Source organism: Chelonus insularis, unplaced genomic scaffold, assembly GCF_013357705.1.
Source record: "Chelonus insularis isolate UGA/USDA-ARS -01 unplaced genomic scaffold, ASM1335770v1 contig_339_pilon, whole genome shotgun sequence".
Taxonomy (NCBI): domain Eukaryota; kingdom Metazoa; phylum Arthropoda; class Insecta; order Hymenoptera; family Braconidae; genus Chelonus; species Chelonus insularis.
Genome location: NW_023276505.1, coordinates 405,795 through 423,484, shown reverse-complemented (window position 1 = coordinate 423,484; position 17,690 = coordinate 405,795). Strand labels below are relative to the sequence as shown.

At 31.2% G+C, this 17,690-nt stretch overlaps 4 protein-coding genes across 11 annotated transcripts in view; 1 reads left to right on the top strand and 3 right to left on the bottom strand.

The window, feature by feature from the left end:
• The window catches only part of LOC118066284 (uncharacterized), a 28,037-nt gene extending 26,709 nt beyond the window's left edge, over positions 1 to 1,328 (bottom strand). Inside the window, exons 1-2 of the mRNA XM_035082204.1 lie at positions 913 to 1,328; positions 30 to 575 (exon numbers count right to left, since the gene is read on the bottom strand). Coding sequence (XP_034938095.1) covers positions 30 to 435 — 406 coding nt within the window. The 5' untranslated portion in view covers positions 436 to 575; positions 913 to 1,328. The remainder of the gene's footprint in view (positions 1 to 29; positions 576 to 912) is intronic.
• Positions 1,329 to 1,624: 296 nt separating this feature from the next.
• Positions 1,625 to 2,484, bottom strand: LOC118066298 (transcription elongation factor 1 homolog). Its single transcript, XM_035082237.1, has 2 exons — positions 2,127 to 2,484; positions 1,625 to 2,037 (listed from the first exon to the last, which is right to left on the bottom strand). The coding sequence occupies exons 1-2, from the start codon at positions 2,240 to 2,242 to the stop codon at positions 1,905 to 1,907; spliced, it is 249 nt and encodes an 82-aa protein (XP_034938128.1). The 5' UTR covers positions 2,243 to 2,484; the 3' UTR covers positions 1,625 to 1,904.
• On the top strand, positions 2,036 to 4,824 carry LOC118066297 (LITAF domain-containing protein). Of its 6 annotated transcripts, none has more exons than XM_035082236.1 (4): positions 2,036 to 2,057; positions 3,576 to 3,720; positions 3,866 to 4,022; positions 4,175 to 4,824. In XM_035082236.1, exons 2-4 carry the CDS (start codon positions 3,603 to 3,605, stop codon positions 4,278 to 4,280), a joined length of 381 nt encoding a protein of 126 aa, XP_034938127.1. In that variant the 5' UTR covers positions 2,036 to 2,057; positions 3,576 to 3,602; the 3' UTR covers positions 4,281 to 4,824. The 6 variants fall into 6 exon arrangements, with proteins under 6 accessions (XP_034938127.1, XP_034938125.1, XP_034938126.1 ...); XM_035082234.1 differs by lacking the exon at positions 2,036 to 2,057 and adding an exon at positions 2,577 to 2,730; XM_035082235.1 differs by lacking the exon at positions 2,036 to 2,057 and adding an exon at positions 2,587 to 2,759.
• A 278-nt stretch (positions 4,825 to 5,102) lies between these two features.
• LOC118066312 (116 kDa U5 small nuclear ribonucleoprotein component) lies at positions 5,103 to 8,718 on the bottom strand. 3 transcript variants are annotated; one of them, XM_035082256.1, is made up of 5 exons: positions 8,481 to 8,718; positions 8,126 to 8,404; positions 6,136 to 8,045; positions 5,775 to 6,055; positions 5,103 to 5,690 (listed from the first exon to the last, which is right to left on the bottom strand). In XM_035082256.1, the coding sequence occupies exons 2-5, from the start codon at positions 8,366 to 8,368 to the stop codon at positions 5,185 to 5,187; spliced, it is 2,940 nt and encodes a 979-aa protein (XP_034938147.1). In that variant the 5' UTR covers positions 8,369 to 8,404; positions 8,481 to 8,718; the 3' UTR covers positions 5,103 to 5,184. The 3 variants fall into 3 exon arrangements, with proteins under 3 accessions (XP_034938147.1, XP_034938146.1, XP_034938145.1); XM_035082255.1 differs by having other exon boundaries at positions 8,499 to 8,718; XM_035082254.1 differs by having other exon boundaries at positions 8,529 to 8,718.
• Positions 8,719 to 17,690: the final 8,972 nt, after the last annotated feature.

Genomic DNA, 17,690 nt, shown 5'->3' with positions numbered 1-17,690 from the left:
TAATTTATTAAATAGCATTAAATATGGACCTTCTAATGGAAGAGTATCTAATATATTGACAGCCTCTACATCATCATCTGGACAAGATGATTCTGAATGTTGTCGTTCAGAATCCATTCTGACTCCAATTTCAGTATCAATTGTTTCGTCTAAGTCCATATCATCTCCTGAACCTTCGGAGTGAATTTCTTCAATATCTTCAGCTGCCATCATTTCCATTTTTCTTTCATGCTCTCCATCACTGGTTTCACCACCAGTTTCTTCAGAATCTCTGTCATTTACTGATTGGATAGTTGAACTATTATCACTACCTTTCATTGGAGCGCTATTACGACCATCTCCTGGGTCTCCAGGCCTTGAATTACCTCTTGGAGTCACACGTTCAATAGTAACATCTCCAATGCGAGTTAAAAAACTATCTAAACTGTTTGACATGTTGTATACTAATCATCCACTTTATTAGTGGAGGATTCTATTACAACATCAAATATTGTACACTATATTTTATTTATTAACGTTTATTTTCAATTGTTCGCATCTTTTCTTGATCACAGTATCACAATTTATACAGTTGCCTGGAAATTAATTTTAAAATTTACATTTTTGTCACATAAAAATTTCAAAATTAATTATTATATTGAACAATACGTGGTGAAATAAATAATAAATGCAAATTTCACAATTAACGTAGTTTAATATATGTACAGTATGTATATTTAATGGTTAGGCTATTAATTATGGTCTTAATACCGTATTTCTTTAATTGTTTACCAATAATAGCCAGTTATTAGTTGATTTAGAGAATATAAACACAATCAATTAAAATTAAATAACAATTTAAAATGTCATATTAATCGACTTTATAGGGCTCAATGTTTATTATTAGGAGTAAATTAAAAACACAGAAATCACCTGATACCGAAAAACTCGTATAGTGACAATTGCATTGAACAATAAAACATGGCAATAAGTTCCTTGGATGCAATTTGACACATTGATTTAATATTAATTGTGATGAAAAAATAATGACACACTACACGGACGCCATAGCGTCGTTGTTCGTTGCGGCAAGTACAAGTTTTCAATGTCTAAATATTACGTTATCCCAGCCGAGTCGGGGTACAATTCACTGTAGCAATTCCATATCACTTTGGAGTACTATTGACTCTATATTATTTACCAACAATCTCGTTTTATTATAACATAGTAAAGATCTGATACAATGATTTTCACAAGTCGGAGTCTTTACTTACCGCGGCATTTTTCTCTATCAACTTTTCCCACCGAATGTACACTGATCACTAACCCCCGCCATTTTGTCTACCACACACAACGCACACTTCCGTCAGCATCTTCTTTGAAAAATAAAAATACGACGTACTCAAAGTTTACTGTTAAATCACTTTATTCGGACTTTAAAATTTTCAGAAAAACAAAAAACCATTACCAGTAATTTTTTTTATATTTAATTTTTTAACATAACTTTCATATAACAATACATTATACAAACTCAAAAAATACCATAATTATATATTTTTAAAAGTATGTAAAGATATGTAATGAAATTTAAAAAATTCATGATATAAACTTTAAACTTACTTAAACAATAATAATAATATTAATGTGAAAAGTAATAACATCATTATATTTAAATAAAAAGTAAATGGAAATTCAATGCAAGATTGATGCTCCAAAATTATAATATAATAAACTATTAAAAATAAAACAATGTAAATAAAATAACACTTTGACCAGAAGATATTTCATGTCTTAGGTTTAGGGCTGATTATCCTTGCAGGATTTAAATCAATATATATATATATATATAAATATATATATAAATTCATATTAATAATCGATTGAATAAGTTTTTGTAGTCCTGACGTAATAAAGCTTTTAAATAATTAATTAGCATTTTCACAGGCGTCAATCCAATCGTTATAAACGTCTAATGGTTCTGACAACATATTTATTCCTGTTTGAAAGTCTTCTAAACAAACTCTACAAGTAATTCTTGCAGTATTTCTCGATTTATCCCTGTCAAGACGAAAACAAACGTAAGTTTATACACAATAACATAGTCAACAACGTAATGTTTACTAATAGAAAATAAGTTAATTACTTACATTTTTACATCACATGATTTTTCGTGGTTGCAAAATGGACAATTAAACTGAGTGTCCAAAGGCTGAATAGTTTTCTTTCGACTTGGTGGTTTTCTTTTACTTTTTCTACGTCCCATTTCTTCTCGAATTAAATCTGAATCTGAATGATAAATAAATGATGTTTATTTATGCACGTCTCGTTCTCGATTCGATATATCGCATGAAAAGAGCGGCGAAAAAGCATTAGAAAATTACTGACACCTCTAAATTTAAATACTTAAATATTTCTAGTGATATAATTTAAAAAAGTTTATGTGCGTATGTCAAATTAATTTTTAAGATAATTTGTAAAAAAGAAACTTTTTACAAATTAAAGTTTTTCGAGGAAAAAATTACTGCAGGGTCCCTAGAATAACGAAATACATGCATGTGTATCGGCTCTTTAGGGGAATAGTATTTTAACGAAGTTTCTAGAGGTGGCACTACTCAAATGTTGAAATTTTTAAAATTATTTACACTATTGTTATTATTAAAAAATATTTTTATTTGAAAAAATGTCCTATTCAACAAATAAAATATTAGCAAATATTTTGGAGTATACATTTATTAGAGTTTGTTGTGATCAGTTAAGTATAGGTCAAAACATTAAGGAAGGTTAGGAAAACTCGACTGTACACTGTTCATTTAATTCTTCTTGCGGATTCTGTAAAGTATTTCTAGAGTTTAGAGTAGTTTATATACGACAGTATTGAAGCATCTACATTGGATAACTGGCGTAGACTTTCAGAAAGACGGGTCTCTTGTGTCGAATAGAAAAATTTCCTCAATTTCAATCTTATAAATCAGTAGTGTTGTTTTTTGCGCTGTTATTAAGTAACTAGTTCAGTGGTAATTTTAGGATTATTTCTTTTTAAATTTTATTGTATAGTGACAGATCATCTTGATGTGAATACAATAAACAGTTTAACTTGATAAACGTACGAAATCATTTTCAAGGTCTTAATAATTCGCGTTATACTACTTTTTTTCTTAAAATAAAATTTATTCATTCATGACTTATTTATTTCGTAATTGGGTCGCATATATATTTAGTTTTTTTTACATTTTTGTGAAATATAAATTTTTTGAATTTTGTTCTTATCACACTGATTACTAAATTATTTAAATATGCCACATATCCTATAAAAATATAGTTTATAACAAATTTAAGTGTTTTGATACAAAAATTTCATAGTTTTTCTGTTGTAACAATCTAAAAATAACTTTTAAGCATTTTAAAATTAATTAAAGTTATTCTATTAATTAAAGCAAAGTAAAGTAAATACCACTGTGCATTATCATTAACTTCAAATGATTGTTTGAAGTATTATAAATGTTTGATAGTCATTAATTTATCTGCATTGTTTTACGGATTATTGTTGATACATATTCCCTCATGAATTTTAATGAGATCAAAAATAAATATTACAGGCAGCTAATACCAATAATTAAATCATCATGTACAAAAATGGACCACCACCTTCTTACGATGAGCCCCCACCATGTGCACCACCCAGCTACTTTCAAAGCGTAGGCGGTGTGCCACCAGCTAGTCCATTTACACCAGCTCCTACATGTGAGCCTGTTAATTTATATAAATAAATTTAATTATTTTATCGATTATTCATTATTTATTTATTTTTTTTATATTAAATTATATACCATCAATTTCTTCAAAATCAACCGTTTCAACTTTCTCCAAGAATTTATGTTTATTTCAGATGCTACAGGACCAACCATTGTCACAACAATTGTGCCATTGGGTCCAGGCCCAACTCACACCATCTGTCCTCATTGTCATGCTGAGATTGAAACGGCTACAAAAACCGAGCCAGGGATGATTGCTTATATTTCCGGAGTTATTATTGCTCTTCTCGGGTAAATAAAAATTTTTTAGATTTATCATAGCCATCTGCTTTTGCTAGTACATAAATTAATTTATTTAAGTATATATTTCTTTTAATAAATTACTAACAGTTTAAATCATAAAAAACTGTTATTTTTTAATTTTATTTTTATTTTTACTGCAGTTGCTTTCTGGGCTGTTGTTTAATTCCATGTTGTATTGATGAATGTATGGATGTTCATCATACTTGTCCTAACTGCAAAGCTTATTTGGGACGTCACGGAAGATAAAATCAGTTCCTAATTACTACAGTCGTTGTAGTAATAATTATGATTGTTGAAAAGATCTTTTCAGGGCTGTTTACTCTGTTATCAATTCATGCACAATACATAGTAAAAACGAACGTGGCAGCTGATATTAATGTTTGATAATCATATCAATAACCATATTACTTTTTAAAATTATTATTAAGCATTTTTAATCAATTTAAAAAAATTCTTGTATGGTTGATTTTCTTATAAAGAAATAATTTATGGAAGATAATTTAGATCTGAATATGTTTAACAAATTTTAAATCTTGACACGATACTTTCACCTTGACTACAGAAATTATTTTTGGAATACATTCCGACGCGAAAATATATGCAATTTTATGAAAAATAATTTTAATAAATTTTATCAAGTCTTAATTGTAATCAGGGAACACAAGTGCTATTTCAGTGCCTTCAAAATATAGTACAATATTAGTTTAAGCTTCAATGTTATTATATAATAATACATCAAAGAATTAATAATAATGAATATATATTAAATATATTTATATTTAATAATTAAGTATCTAATTTCAAAATACTCTATAAAATATGAATATTTTTTCAATTATTGACATTTATTATGCGATATTAACTTTTTAAAATAAATGCCAATCACTCATAAGTTAAATTATGCAATTTTGTGAATTTTTCTAATATTGATTGAATATTTTTGAAATGTAATGAATTCAAAAAATAATTAAATAAAAATATTATTTCATATTCTGATATTAAATCATTTCATTTTATTGAAATTTTTTATACTCATAATTATCATTGCAAAATTAGTTTATTTGTAAATTTACATTCTTTTAATTTATAACTTATTCCAATTAAATAATTATAATCTTAAAAATTAAGTTCGTTATGCATAACAAATATTTTAAAGTGGATAATTGAGGAATTCAGTTTGTCTAGCTAATTCTAATAACATAGGATCATCAAAGAATTTGTTAATAGAAACATCTTCAGACAAACCTTTACGTCGTCTCGTTTTCAACATGAATTCACGAGCTAAATGAGTAGCTGGTTGTGGTTCTAATGGTCTGATTGTGATACTCTTATCTAAGGGATCACCAGGAACAATTTGCCAATGATGAAATACTGATAAGCAAAAGGCTTGACCTTGGGTGTGAGTACGTAAATCAGTCTCAAATCCAAAGCTATCAATTGCTGGAATAAAAGCTTTTATCGTGTACAAAGGACTTCCTGGTACTGGTGCATCCTGAGTTACATGACCACGTCGTTTAGCCAAAACAGTATATACAGCAGAAACACAATCTGCAGGAGCTTGAACCTCCACGAATAAATAGGGTTCCATTAATCTTGGTGTTGCCATAAGGAAGGCAGAATAGGCGACTCTTCTAGCTGTTGGGATAATTTGTCCACCTGTAAATCAAATAATTTATAGAATGATCAACATGGTGATACTGTTATCAACGATGTATCAAGATTTGAACGAATTAACTATACCTCCTCGATGCAAAGGTTCCTGAGCAATAACGGCATCAAGAATTTTAAATTTCACATTTCGAATAGGTTCTTCACAAAGTGGACCTTCTCGTGTCCCCCATTGGAAACCTTGAATTATAGCATCTCTTGCACTACCTAGTAAAGCTTTATCAACTTCAGACGGAAGTGTGTCGTCTACCAAAATATTAGGACCTGTTGCATCTGGACCAAAAGCCCATATGCTACGAGCAGCAAGTAAGTCCCAGTCATATTTTGTTTGAAAAAATTCTCCTAAACGTTTCCTATGAAAAATCATAATAATTAGTTAAAAATATAAATACTTTAATAAATGTAGCAATAATATAGAAAATAATCAACTTACTTGTTCCAAGTTATTTGAACTTTTTCAGCCTCAATATCTTCGGCCAACCCTCTTTCTAATGGTTCAGCTATCATTGTTAATTTATTTTTCTTATTTGGTGTTTCAGCAAAACATTTAAGTGAACTTGTTTCTACAACAGTTTCAGCAAAAGTAACAACTGGATCTGCTACTTTAATGTCAATTTCGGAATACATTTTACGTAGATCATGCATGACACAATCTAGGTATAGTTCTCCAGTACCAAGGACGACATGTTCACCACTTTCTTCAACTCTAGTTCCCAATAATGGATAACTTTTATTAACTTTTCTAAGTCCATCCAGCATTTTAGGTAGTTCTGAAGGGTTCACTGGTTCTACTGCAATTTTAATTACACTTTGGGTGTTAAATTTCAATGGTCGGAAAATATAGGCATCGTCGTTTAAATTTAAATCAGTTATTGTACTCGTTTTGACGATAGGTCTGTCAATGCCTTCAATCAGAACCCAATTTCCAGCTGGAACTCTGTTTAATTCTATAGAATATCGTGCTTCACTTATCCATAGTCTTCCTACAGTTAAAACTCGGGAATCTTCTTCATCAGCCCGGGAATATGATTCGCCCAACACACGTACTTTCTGTCCAGCTTCTATTGTCCCAGACATCACTCTTCCGAGTACAACAAATAATGTGCAATCGTCTGTTGGATACATTTTCGAAGTATGGATCATCAATTTTCCATCAGGATCACAATTGATCATATCTTGAGCTATAGATGAATCTATTGGACCTGTATAAATATGTTGAACCTTTGCCGCAGCGTGGGCTGAAGGACTAGGCACATGTGTTACACACATGTCAACAATGCCAGACAAATCTCCTAAAAATCTAGTACATACCAATCTCAGCAATGGCCTAATGTTCATTTTCATTTCTTCCGAAGTCAATCGAATTCCTAGTTCATCTAAGACATCTGTTAGAGTAGTATCTACATCTCCAACCACTTGTGCAAAAATTTTATACAATGGTTCTAAAATAAATTCAATGAAGCTTCGTTGAGCTGTATTATGTGGTGGCTTTTTAGTGAATTTTCTAGTTTTGGAATTGAAATAGAAATCACCCCAAAGTCTTTTTGCAAACTCGCCAACCATTAATGATGGATGATTCCTAGCATAGAGCATTGCAAATGATTTCAATGTGAAGCAAACATTGTATTCAGAACTAGCAAAACAGACATTGCCTGTGGCTGGTGAAATGAATGTTGGATTATCCGAGTCTGAATATAAAGCTATTAAGCTATTGATTTCTTCGATAATATGACGTAATTTATAATAAGCATCTAACGGTGGAAGTTTCAATTCCAGTACAAGACGATCTATTTTATTGATACAAACAGTTAAAGCCAATTTCTCTTGAATGGCATGTTTTAAAAGTCGTTCAGTGTTGAGCATAACACCCTCTGCTGCGTCAACTACGAGAACTGCACCGTCAGATAAACGTATTGCTGCAGTAGCCTCGTCCGAGAAATTAACATGTCCTGGAGTATCAAAAATATTCATCAAATATGATTTTGATTTGATGTCTTGTAAGAGAAGAGTCACTGGTGATGCTTTTATAGAGACTCCTCTTTGTTGTTCTGTAAAAAGTGTATCTGTGTATCGCAGTGGTTTTTCATCAGTCACACTATGCATATACGGATGGGTCTGCCGAACTAAACAATCTATCAGTGTTGTTTTTCCATGATGTAAATGTCCTAATAGAACGATATTTCTAATGAGATGAGGAGCATCCATCATATCTGCTAAAAATTCAATACTGTAAGTAGTATCAGGCAACTCTTGTTGTTTTATTTGAAATTTCGTTTTCTTTGTTGGAGCTACTAGTGGTTTGTCTAAAGGTTCAGCATCTTCTTCTTGTACGAGTGTTTCAACCTATAAATTTTAAAATACTTTTAGTTGAAAAAGCATAGATAGAGACTATTATGCGTAAATTCAAAATCTTTGATACGTACGTCTGGGCCATAAACCTCTAAAGCACTTGGATAATATCGTTTATCTTCATGCAATGTAACTGCAGTCATGGACTGCTCCATAACAGCCTTTGAATCATCCTTATCTTCATCCATTTCTTCATCAGATCTTTCTTTATCATCGGACTCATTACCTCCATTGATAGAGTCATTATCATCTTCACTTTCAGAAGCCAGGTCGGGTCCAACGTAATTACCAAATTCATCATAAAGATCTACGTCCATGTTAATAATTTTTGTGTTACTCGTTTACAAATTGATCTGTAAAACAAAAACTCTTTAATAATGCACATTAGATTAATAATCAAAATATTAAATCAATAAAAATATTAAATACTCTATAAAAGGTGCGTACGTAATGCGTTTGTAAAATATTTGAGGTTACCTAAAATTATTTCAGCTAAATCACTGTAAGTATTGACAGATTTCACTACTATGAAATGAAATAATATACTATATTAAGATTTATACATTAATAAATTCACAATTAATTACTGAATGAATATAACAAATACATTCAATTCTTTTAAACCGGTTTGTTATTTACAAAATTCATGTGCGATGCAAAAACAAAAGCCGACGCCACGAAACTGTAGCAAATCCAGTCGATAATAAATTTGAGTAATTTCTTCTTTACTGACTACTTATATAGTAGAACTTTGTCTCCAACTTACAGTCGATAAAATTTTAAATTAAACTAAAATATCAATAAATGGTAAAACAGAGATGCGCGTTGTATTGAAACAGTTTTTTGAATGTTTATTTGAATTAAAAATAAAAATATGAATTTAATGAAAATTAAAATAGATGTATACAAGAAACAACCATAAAACGTTATTTTTTATCATTATAATTAGCATGATAAAAGTATTTTTTATTATTATGGTACTAGAAAATTTACTATATTTTGAGATTGATGCGAGAGTTTCAATAGGCTCAATAAATCACGTAAGGATATTAGAAGGCTGGTCTTTATGGGCTTTAAATTAGCTCGTCAAATAATTATTATGAGGCCTATATATGCACGGGTTTAAAGCCGCATAATATATAATATAAGCAGTTAGAAGCCGGTTTTAAGGGGTCGCTTGTTGTGTTAGAAATATAAGGACGAGAGGCGCGAGTCCGACGGAGACTTTATTGCTTTACCAGTTGTGGAAGCTATGTACTTCTCACCATTATAGCACGACTAATTGCCTAAATTAAATTCATGAGAACTGTTGATTTGCTGGCGAGCATCAGACAGACTTTGAATGCATGTTATGACCATTTATAGCATCATAATTATCGCCTTTATTTTTTTATAATCACAAATGGTTTATATCTGAGATCTTGAATAATTTAAGTAAAATAAAAGATTGTGAATTTGGGATTTTATTGCCATGGATAACAACTAAATGCTCACAATTTGTAGCAATTAATGAACTATGAATAAAAATTTGAAAAAATCATGGGGGGACAATAAATGATTTTTTCTTCAAATAAAGTTAATGTTTATTTAAATGATTTTAACAATAAACAATAGAAATAAATAAGATGAAATAAAATTATTTCTGAATGTTCATAGTTATGATATTTTAAAATAAGATATTTCATATCTAGAATAATAATTAAAGATGTTCATTACAATTTAGTTAAAGCAATTTACTAATTTTTTTATTCAATTTTTAAATAAAATGTGTGCATATAAACTAGATAAATATGACACTATGTAATAATAAATATGATAAAAGCAAGGAAATAATGCCATAGTGTCTGGTGGTTGTTTTATAAACCCTTAGTAGGGTATTTTAGCGAAAGTATACCTTTATAAAACGAGATACTAGTCCCACCTCCCCTATTAGTTCTGTCACAACCAACCATATTTAACGCTATTTGCCACATTATTATTACCCGCTACTTCTATAATTTATCGCTAGTATACATATCGCAACCCGTTTTCCTTTTGCGTAAATCTAACGGGTTGCTTGAGAATATATTTATTCACTATTCACCATAAATCATCTGTCCATCGAAAATATGTAATAATGAATTATAATATATTTTCATACATTCACTAATATTCACTCATGATATTGTGTCGTGCAATAACCTTTTCATTTATTAAATAATAATAACTGGACAATGGAATATGTAGTCAACTACTGGTGGATGACTCGTTAATTTTATTATGTTGCAAGAGACATTCAGAGGGTGAGGAATAGACACTAGAAGTGAGAGGGGTGTGGGAGAGGGATGAATTGGTAAAAGTAATAGTCCTATTAAGATTTATATAGTGTCAACTGATGTGGGTTTTAAAGCATAAAAGAGAGAAAGTAATTCAAGAGACAAAAAAAGAGCAAAGCATCGAGAGAATAGAAAAGGAGGTGGAGAATCACATATTGAGGTGGTGAAGATAAAGATGCAAGCAGTTTTGCAGCTGTACATTGATCCATTGTAGAGATCACGTATTAGCTAGTCAAGCTGTAGCTAACTTACACCAACATAAACTTGGCTTTAACCATCACCCCTCTCTGACTGACTGTGCCTTTTGACGTGTAAAGCTCCACCAATGCTGTTTGCTTTTCTATTGACTTGAAACGGAGACGAGCAAATAACGGGTGTATATATTGTGTATCTGTAGGTAATATGGAGCATGTTGAATACATTTCATTCATGTGTCGTGCGAAAAAAAAGAAATATCATAAATGATGCTAAAGTACAGTTCTAGGGTCAACTTGAAAGAATGTCTATGGATGCAGTGAGCTGAGACTAATAGGGAAATTTTGTTGGAATAATTATCGAGGTCGCTTGTTGTTGGATTATTAGTTAACGCAACGGATCAGCTTATTATATATTATATTAGTTTGTACAGCAATAATGAATTGATACGCTATATATGTTTAGCGACATGCAATAACACTGCCACGCGCCAGATGGTTACGCGATAGCCCGGGCTAGAAGCACCGATATTACGACTCAATCACTCCCCATCGATCATGACATATATTACATTATTACTGTATGGTTTCAGTTATTACCTTCTGGTTGTATCTCGGTAGATGCTGCACTAGCTTTTTCATTGATTTACTTATTTTTATACACAAGTATGTTTTAGAGGTTTTTTTTTCTTCGTTGGTAATGTTGAATTGTCTTGGTTATAGTAAAATGCTTTATTGCAGCAAGAAATTTATTGAAGAAAATTGAATGTCATTATTGACATAATAAATCAAATTTATCATTCATTTCACTTCATTGATAACAGAAAAAAGTAATGTTTAATCATTAAAATTAAGATGAAAAAAATTGTAATCAATGAATTGTAAATAATTTAACTTTGATAAAACCGCCTGACAGCTTGATATGTTTTTAGAGCACAATTTTTTCCCTTTAGATTATGTTCTATACCATATTTGAGATTACAGTATTTACTCATTGTAAAAATAACGTCGGATCAATAGTATGATGATAAAAATTAGATAATTAATACACTGAGGATTAGAGTTGACTGCGACAGATGTGAACTCAAGGAGATTTACTGACAGATGAACGCATTTGTAATGAGAGGGGAAACAATTGTGAAATACTGAGAAAAATGTATAGATATTATAATAGATATACCTAATCCAATGATTATTGTAGAGATACTATAAAGCGTTGGCTGTGCTCAGGTGGTGATTTTCACTAACAGCTTCAGTTTTCTTTTAGTAAACACGTCTTTATCCTTCTTTCAAGCCTCGTCTTAGCATCTATAAAACATGATTTCTTGAGAAAATATTCTACTCCATTGACATTTACATATAACATAAGTCTTGAATAAACGACCCTATTATTTTTTCATATTATTAAACGTTGAATTTTTTTTTAAATCTACAGAAAACTCATAAAAATGTCCTTTTAATGAAGCTTTATTTGAAAATATTCATTTTTTATTCTTCATTGTTATTTCATTTTTTTCAATATTTATTTTAAATAAATTTTCTTCACTTAATACACGAATTTTTTATTTACACTTTTCTATTGTTTGTGAATAGAAATACGTAATATAAAGGAAAAAAAATCTTTTGATAATAAAAAATAAAATTCATAAATAAGCAATCGTGACTACCGTTCTCAAAAAATCACATCCGACACAATTTATCTTTCCTGATTTTCATTTCCCATTCACCAAAATATTCCCAAGCTTGAGGAATTTTTATTATCATCTATTTAATCCTCATGAAAATAATCAATGAGTTAATCCATAAATTGACAGGAATATTTTCAAATAAAATTAATTTTTCTTGTTGCTTCTGGTATTCAGATGGTGTGACCTGCTGTTAAAAAAACATATAAAGGTAATTTATTTAAAGAGATGTTTATTTATGACGAATTGACGTGTAAAGGAAATTTTCCACATGGGTTTCAGGTTGTTTGGAATGTCATAAATAATTATTATAATTTATCTCTTTAAAAGGATCTCGTATTATTCACAACATGAAAATTAGAAGCTCATCAATGAAAAGGTGACGAAGTTGACAAAGTGACGTTGCGGTTTGGTGTATCATTTAGATGAAAAATTGTCAATTATACTGAGTTCTTTTTCAGAAGTATAATAATAATTTAACTCCCACGGATATAAGAGTGACCGGACGTGACTTAGTAACTCGGCTTTCATTCACTTTAGTAATATTTTTCAAGAATAGTCTGACAGCGTAGTGAACTGATGCTACTACATAGCAAAGACAGGTGCGCCACCCCCGAAATTGTACTCAGCTATGACTGGTTCCTTTGTCGGTCATCTACCACCTGCAGTTTCATTCATAAATGCTACTACGTATTCATTCATGAATTCTCATTCCACTATAAGTTGTCGTAATTCCATTTGATTGTTCTGCAGTAAAGCTTATAACTTATGTACAACTATTCTCCATGTTATAAAGTCTTCATACACAGTGTGAAGCCTTGTTTAGGCCCATCAACATATATATCAGTGAAGATTGACTATAAATTGTCTATCAGGTAATAACGATAGCGATTGAGATGATGGTTACTGTAGGAAACAGTGCAAGATCGACAAGAGATTTTAGTGTGTGAGTACAACAGGTTCTCTCCAGCTCCATCATGCGCATGGCTTAAATGCATCATTGATACTCTGTACATGTGTAGGTCGATGGATTACATATGTGAAAATGTTATCAGCAGGTGTTGGAAAATTGTCACTGATGTTCAAACTATCATTTTAGATGTTTTTTGTTAAATGATTCTATTTTATTTATTGAAATAAAGGTTTTGAGTCATTCTATATTCAGATAAGTGATGAATAAAATTAGTTCAAAAAGAATGAAGCTTCTTTGATTGAAATACTCTTGATAAAAAAAGATTTCTATTGAAAAAAAAAACAGTACATCATTTGTTAGATGTAAGAATAATAATTGACCATGTAAGTTTTGCAGTGGATAAAATAATAATAATCAAAAATTTTACAAAATCAGATCTTTAATCTGTTGCTACTCCAAATTTGTTTTTTCTAAAAGCAATTTTTAATAATCATCTATGCTTTTTATTGCTAATGAAAATATAATTTCTGACACTTTTGTTATCCATAAAACATCATTATATCTGTTACCCTGAGATGTAACTTAAAATTCAACATCATGACTTGTTTTTTATTACAGTCTTTCATATTCCCTAGTCGAATTTTATCTACCATTAAACCCCTAATAATATTATTAGTAGCTGAAAAGACTTTTTTTCAAAGGTGATAGACAATCAAAAAAAAAAGTAATAAATGGCATATCCAATAAATAAAGAATAAAAATATCTGAGGGATGCTGTGAACTGGACGTCTAAGATTTCATTGAATCGCAATAAAGAATAAAGAGGTAGGTGTTCACAGGCACATCGAAAAGCACACGTTTGCAAGACAACGAACGAATGGCAAGCGCACCCATCGGAATATTAAAATAATCTGTGATTACTTTCATAAATCTGCCTAGTACATCCCTTCTCCGCGCACTTCGCGCCCTCGCACTTGACGGGAATAACTCGGTTTCTTTTCCTCTGTACCACGGCTCCATCGCTATCCTCATCTCTTCGCCAGAAGCAGTCACAGATGTGACTGTACCCCTAATGAGCGTGCTATTTTTCACGAGTATTTTTATCCCGTTTATTGGCCGCCCGCTTCACAAACTGTCGGCTGGATATTAATCATCTGGCTCTTACGACTCTGGAGTTTTATTTCTTCCAAGGATAAAAGAGAGGGCGACGATGAGAGACGAGTTTCAGCAGCGGGGGCGCAGCACCAAGTCCCCCACATTCTCCTTCATTATTGTTATTAAACCTGCTTCTGTGTAGAAAAGAATAAGTCACAGGTAGTGTATGTATAAATACATTCTCACCCTCGTTCATCAATGAACCAGCCGTGCATCAACAATTATCTTTCAATTTGTCTCTCACCTTTTTATTTATCTCCACTTCCTTCAAATATAATATTCGATTTGTCGACTTGTGATGATGGACATCTCTAAAGAAGGCTTTGAAATATTATCAAAAAAGCTTATAACCATTAGCGAGTATCTCAATGCAAGGGTTTATTTGTGGATCATAAATCGTCATAATGTGCTCTATTGCATGATGGAGGGTGGAGAGTATAACAAACGAGACCAGAGTCATTTTTGACTTCTTTCAGGTCACCTCGAACCTGACTGAATGTAAAGACCTAAGTATTTCCGGTTGAGAGTGTTGTCAAAAGAGGGGGAACTTTGATGTAAATGAATGTGAGGACAAAAAGAGACTTAAGTCAATGGTGTTTTTGACCATTCTGACTTTACTTGTTGGACTTGAGACTATTTTCTTGCTTGACTGGATCATAAATGTGATGCATTCGGCTGTTTTTTTATTTTAATAAACTCTTAGCAGAAATTATTTAAATACTAAATTCTAATAATAATAAATCATTAAAGTAATCAACATCATTAACTTTTTTTTCAAATTACCATAATATTACTGCAAAATTTTTTATTATTTTATCTGACAAATAAATCTCTATAGTTAAAAATAAAAATTATAACGAAATGTTTTACGATATTAATCATTGTTAATAATAAAAGCAATCGTAAAATGTAATTACGACAAGTTTCATTTGTTTTTTTTTCCTACTTTTTTATGAAGTTTACTTTAGTGTAAACATTTTTAAAAAATAGATTAACTTTTTTTTAAAAGATTAAATGTTGTAAAAACTTATTATTATTTTCTTTAATGACAAAAAATCAACAGTGTTGATGCATTTTGATCTAGAATTATTTCCTCACTAGTCTATAACGGTATTGAGGATACACAAACTGGACCAAAACAAATAGTGGCCTGATGAGTGTGTGGTTACATTGATCTTTTATTATCATTAGAAAGAATATCGTTAGAAAGATAAATAACCGAAAAGTGTATAGAGCGTGAGACGACGAGGAAATTCTATCAGGCACCTGTAAAGCTCATTGCAAGTGCCGGTGAGAATTCTTCTGAATTTAGATGGCTTCTCTATAGCTGTTGTTTCAAACAACAGACCCTGAAGACATCATCGCTATCTATCGTGACATGGATACTTTGATGTCCTTGTTCCTGTCCCGTTTTTTCTCTGTTTATTCAACAAACAGGAATATGTGCTCTGGCATTGATTGCTATATTGCTGGATAACAAAAAATACTTCCGTCAATTCAATGAGTTTTTTTGTTTACTGATTTCATGAGAGATACACGATATATTTCTGTCATAACTCAAGATCTTCATATTTTTTTTTAGTTTTTTTTTTTTTTGAGAGCATTTGAATAACTGAGAAAATTCTCAAATTCAATAAAGTCAAAAAAGAAACAATATCTGACGATTGAAGTTTAAAAATAATTGATGGAGAACATCTTGGTGTTTTTTTCTCTTTAAAAGCATTTCATTTGATCTCCAACAATTTATTGTAGTAAATAAAAAGGTCAATAAAACTTGAAAAATACATTATTGCGAATAGATGTGACGTCTTAATAATTCAACAGAGTTTTGTAGAATTTTCTATGATTATTAATTGCTTATAAACTTGAGATTAATAGTAGAGTTATAAAGAGTAAGTTAATAGGTTTATTGTGCTCCAAATGTATGTCTTCACTTCAAAGAGTCCTTCCTCAGCATCTTTCCCCTATTCAGCATTTTTTCAAGAAACATTCCGACAACAGGAAAAGTTCCTTGAACTCTATAAAAATGAACTGAAAAGACCGGAAGTAAGACAGAGAATAACAATAGACTGAGAAGATAATTTTTGAGGGATAGGAATAAAAATAGAAAAGTAGTACATTGAGAGATGAGTAGAATAGTTTGAAAGTTGGTGGTACTACTACAATAACAACACGTGGGCTAATAACTGGGTAAAGACGATGGATATATGAGGTTGAATCGTAAAATTACGTCATGCGTTTGCTTTATTGCTTTTGGGATCCAATAAAAGTCCCAATAATAATGCCGGATGTTTTCCGATGCACCATATTTGATTTAGTGTCGGCCATTTTGTGATCACATATCTGCCTCGTAAATCTCGACGCAGTGGCGCCACCGCATAAAAATATCAAACGTCGATGCGCGCCGGGTTTCAACCCCAATCCTATGTAAAATATTGCTTCGCGATTCCGCGCCGGTTTTGCTTTCCCTCTTTCTCGTTGCCTCTCATTTCACCGTGTGCGCGATATGCTGCATACGGAGAGACCTGGGTGGGGCTCCTCCAACGTTTTTCCCGGGATTTACAATTCGTTTCTTGTCCTCACTATCGTCATGTAATCGTTATTCCAATCATTATCGCATCAGCTTGTTCTTGAAATATTGCAATGATGATCCAATTAGATGCATTCTGTTTTAAAATCGAAAATCCTGCCAAGAAAGCATCGTTGCAATGTTTGGCTGGAGGTATGGTGAACACCAGAAATAGAGGGAGTTGTCTGTTCTAGGGGTGTCTGGATGAGGCAGTATATCGTGGTTATTGTCCATTAGAAGCGCACGGCGGCCATCTACGCCACAAACTTACTTTATGATATTGCTGGTGCTTTCGCCTTAGCTCTTCCTTGCTTCTCCACCAGCCAGAAACCAGAGAGTAAAATCATACCTTCTCTCTATACTGGAATACTTCACTTGTTCTACATGCTGGATAAATTGGGGGAAAATGCCTCACACTAGTGGATTTTAGGTATTCTTTCATAATTAAAATCTTACAGAAAGTAACAATCGTAATTTATGAATATTAGTTGAAGATTCTGGATCAAATGCTTCATTTATGAAATCTATTTATCAAGAATTATTCTGTAATTTAAAGTGAATTTCTGACAGGTTTAAAGTTCCGTCCAAAAAGCTCCAAATTGCATCTTGAAATTCATTATTAACTTGAATTATTAAATTATTTTTTTGGCCAAGTTTATGATGCTAACATTAACATCACAGCTCCTCTTAATTTCAATTATTCAGAATTAATGTTTTTCTCTTTATTAAAGATTTTTTGATAGAATTTTAAAATGTGTTTATTGATGAGAATATGAAGTAACAGTTATATGTTGAACTGAAGAAAGTT